Source organism: Loa loa, assembly GCF_000183805.2.
Source record: "Loa loa unplaced genomic scaffold supercont3.187, whole genome shotgun sequence".
NCBI lineage: Eukaryota > Metazoa > Nematoda > Chromadorea > Rhabditida > Onchocercidae > Loa > Loa loa.
Genome location: NW_018108367.1, coordinates 97,030 through 100,032, shown reverse-complemented (window position 1 = coordinate 100,032; position 3,003 = coordinate 97,030). Strand labels below are relative to the sequence as shown.

The following is a 3,003-nucleotide window of genomic DNA, read 5'->3' as shown; positions in this document are numbered from 1 at the left end:
GGGAAAGAGTTATCGGTTAGGTTAAATATCTATGATTGAATGTTTTGTTTTAATAACAATTTTCATTTTATAACTTTCTTTTAATCTTATACTTACCGTACTAACAATAATAATAAAAACAAAAACAAAAACAAAAAAAAAGAAACCGATCTTTGAATTAATTTTAAAAATTTCCCATTAAGAAAGAGCGGGGAATTTGAGGAGAAAAAAAAAACCAAAATACGCGGTAGGTGGTTTGAGGAAGCGGGAGAAGGAATAAGCTTGAAGAATGTTTAATCTGACAAATGAACAGTATGATAAACCTCTCTTAGTCAGGGCTAATCCTCTTTTGTCAACCTTTGTCATCAAATTACCACCCGACCGATGCCCTGTTGTGAGGTAATATCTTTTTTCACTATACTTTACACTTGTTTACATTTAAGGTCAAATGGATAAGGAAAGTATGGATAAGATGAGATGAGATGAGATAAAAAGAGAGTAAAAATAATATTTTATCAAAATTTATTTGGAAAAGGAAAAAGATAAAAAGAAGTATGTAAATGAAATTTAAAAAAAAAAAAAAAATTATAACATTTCATTTTTATTGTCTCTTTGTAATTTATCTTTAATTTTCTATTAAAATTTTGCATGCTTAAACATAATTTAATTGCCGTCAAATTATAATTTGACAGATATTTCCCTCTAAACATTTCATCTATTTACGTTTAAGGTCAAAGGACAATGAGAAAATGCATGGACATGAAAATGAAATGAATGAACCAGAAAAAAAAAGCAATAATATGAGGGGAAATTGAAAATTCGAAATTTGATGTTAATTGTCTGTCTGCAATTTTTAAAAATCTCCGCAAATTTACATATTTAAATATCAATTAATTTTGTTTTTATTTGCATTTAATTTAAATTGGAAATGATTAAATGAAATGAAAATTAATGTTATTTTATTAAATTTAACAAATTTCAATTCTTTTTTTTTTTTTTTTTATTGTCTAACAATGAATGGACCACCTCTTTTCAATAATAATAGCCCAGAATCATGGACAGGGTCAAGGACCGTTTTCTGAAAGCCTAAAAAGGCGGAGTTATACAGCTATGATTTCTCCGCCCTTTTTCATTCCATTCTTTTGTATCATTATCCATTTCACAAACTACTTCAAATACACAATTTCCGGTGTAATATCATCCAGTACAACCGGAATATATCCGATTTCTGTTTTAAAGAATTTTATCAATTTTTATAAAGAATTCTTTTCTTTTCTAATTGCTACATATATTCTGATTTGCTTTTGAAAAAAAAAATTTCCGATTCCGGTAACACCCGAAAGATAGACTAAACCGAAAATTTGAGCAAAAAAGATTTTATACGATTTCTCATTCTCTCATATTTTCGATATGTGATATTTTGACATGTACAAATTACAATAACATCTTCCGGTTAATTTAGTTAGTATTATTAGTTTAGTAAGTAGACCGAATTTAAAATAGGAATTGGTACATGATTAAAATAGAATTAGAAATAACTTGAATTAATTGAATTAAATTATGATTAGTGAGAAAAAAAATTGGAAAATTTTAATGATTGAAAAAATTCGATCAATATTTTTCTTTGGTATATTATATCATATGTTGCCTTTTCTTTTTTTTTTGTTTTATTTTACAGAATAATGACAGCACCATCAATAGTTGTATCAAATGAGTCAACAATAACTTCGACGACATTTGATGCAATCAATAAATCTCGAATGCGACGTCAAAAAGCAAATACACGTGAGAGGAATCGTATGCATGGCTTAAATCGTGCTTTAGATAAATTACGTCAACGTGTCCCAATAACAACTCAACATCAAAAACTTTCCAAAATTGAAACATTACGTCTAGCAAGGTTTCACATTTTAATTTCAAACTATCAATTCTAATAATTCCAGTAAATTTTTCTAATTAAATTGATAATTTCTAAATAATTACGACTAAAATTCATTCATATCTCATTTTTTCCTGCATATTTCATAATTAATAATAATTTAGGAGTAATTGTTTTAAATTCCTTTTTTTCAAATATTTCATTCATTTAACTTACTTTTTTAGCTCATTTATTATTTAACTTATTTAATTTATTATTGTGTTTATTAAAAATTTACCAACTCCTCGCACTTTTTGCATTTGCTATACATTTAATAATTAATAATAACTTAATAAGTAATAATAATTTTTCTTACGTTTGATATGGTCACGTAAGCAATCAAAATTTCACGTTTTTCACTTACGTTTTTCATCACTAATCATTGCCGCTTATTTTGTTTTATTTATTTCGATATTTATCGTACTTTTCATCATATTTTTGCAAAAATGAAAACTTATGTTGGAATGTAACTAAGATCAAATTACGGCCAATAAGTATATTCAATCAAAATTGAAACTAATCAAAAGGCGCCATCAAATGTCGCATATAAATAGCTTATTGTCTCAAGTAGGTAATAACTTCTAATTTAACAAATGGAGATTACGGTATTCCTAACCACAACGTTTTCTTTTCTAAACTTTTTGTTTCATTTTCAATTTATCTAATTTCTATTAATAATGTTTTTATTATTATTATTACTACTATTAATATTAATATTAATATCATTATATTATTATTATTATTATTATTATTATTATTATTATTATTATTATTATTATTATTATTATTATTATTATTATTATTATTATTATTATTATTATTATTATTATTATTATTATTATTATTATTATTATTATTATTATTATTATTATTATTATTATTATTATTATTATTATTATTATTATTATTATTATTAATTATTATTATTATTATTATTATTATTATTATTATTATTATTATTATTATTATTATTATTATTATTATTATTATTATTATTATTATTATTATTATTATTATTATTATTATTATTATTATTATTATTATTATTATTATTATTATTATTATTATTATTATTATTATTATTATTATTATTATTATTATTATTA

At 22.5% G+C, this 3,003-nt stretch overlaps 1 protein-coding gene across 1 annotated transcript; it reads left to right on the top strand.

Annotated features, from left to right (window-relative positions):
* Positions 1–1,661: 1,661 nt before the first annotated feature.
* Positions 1,662–2,098, top strand: LOAG_14115 (neurogenic differentiation factor; the record flags this gene model as incomplete). Its single annotated transcript, XM_020448761.1, has 2 exons — positions 1,662–1,879; positions 2,083–2,098. 2 exons carry the CDS (start codon positions 1,662–1,664, stop codon positions 2,096–2,098), a joined length of 234 nt encoding a protein of 77 aa, XP_020301119.1.
* Between the last annotated feature and the right edge of the window lie 905 nt (positions 2,099–3,003).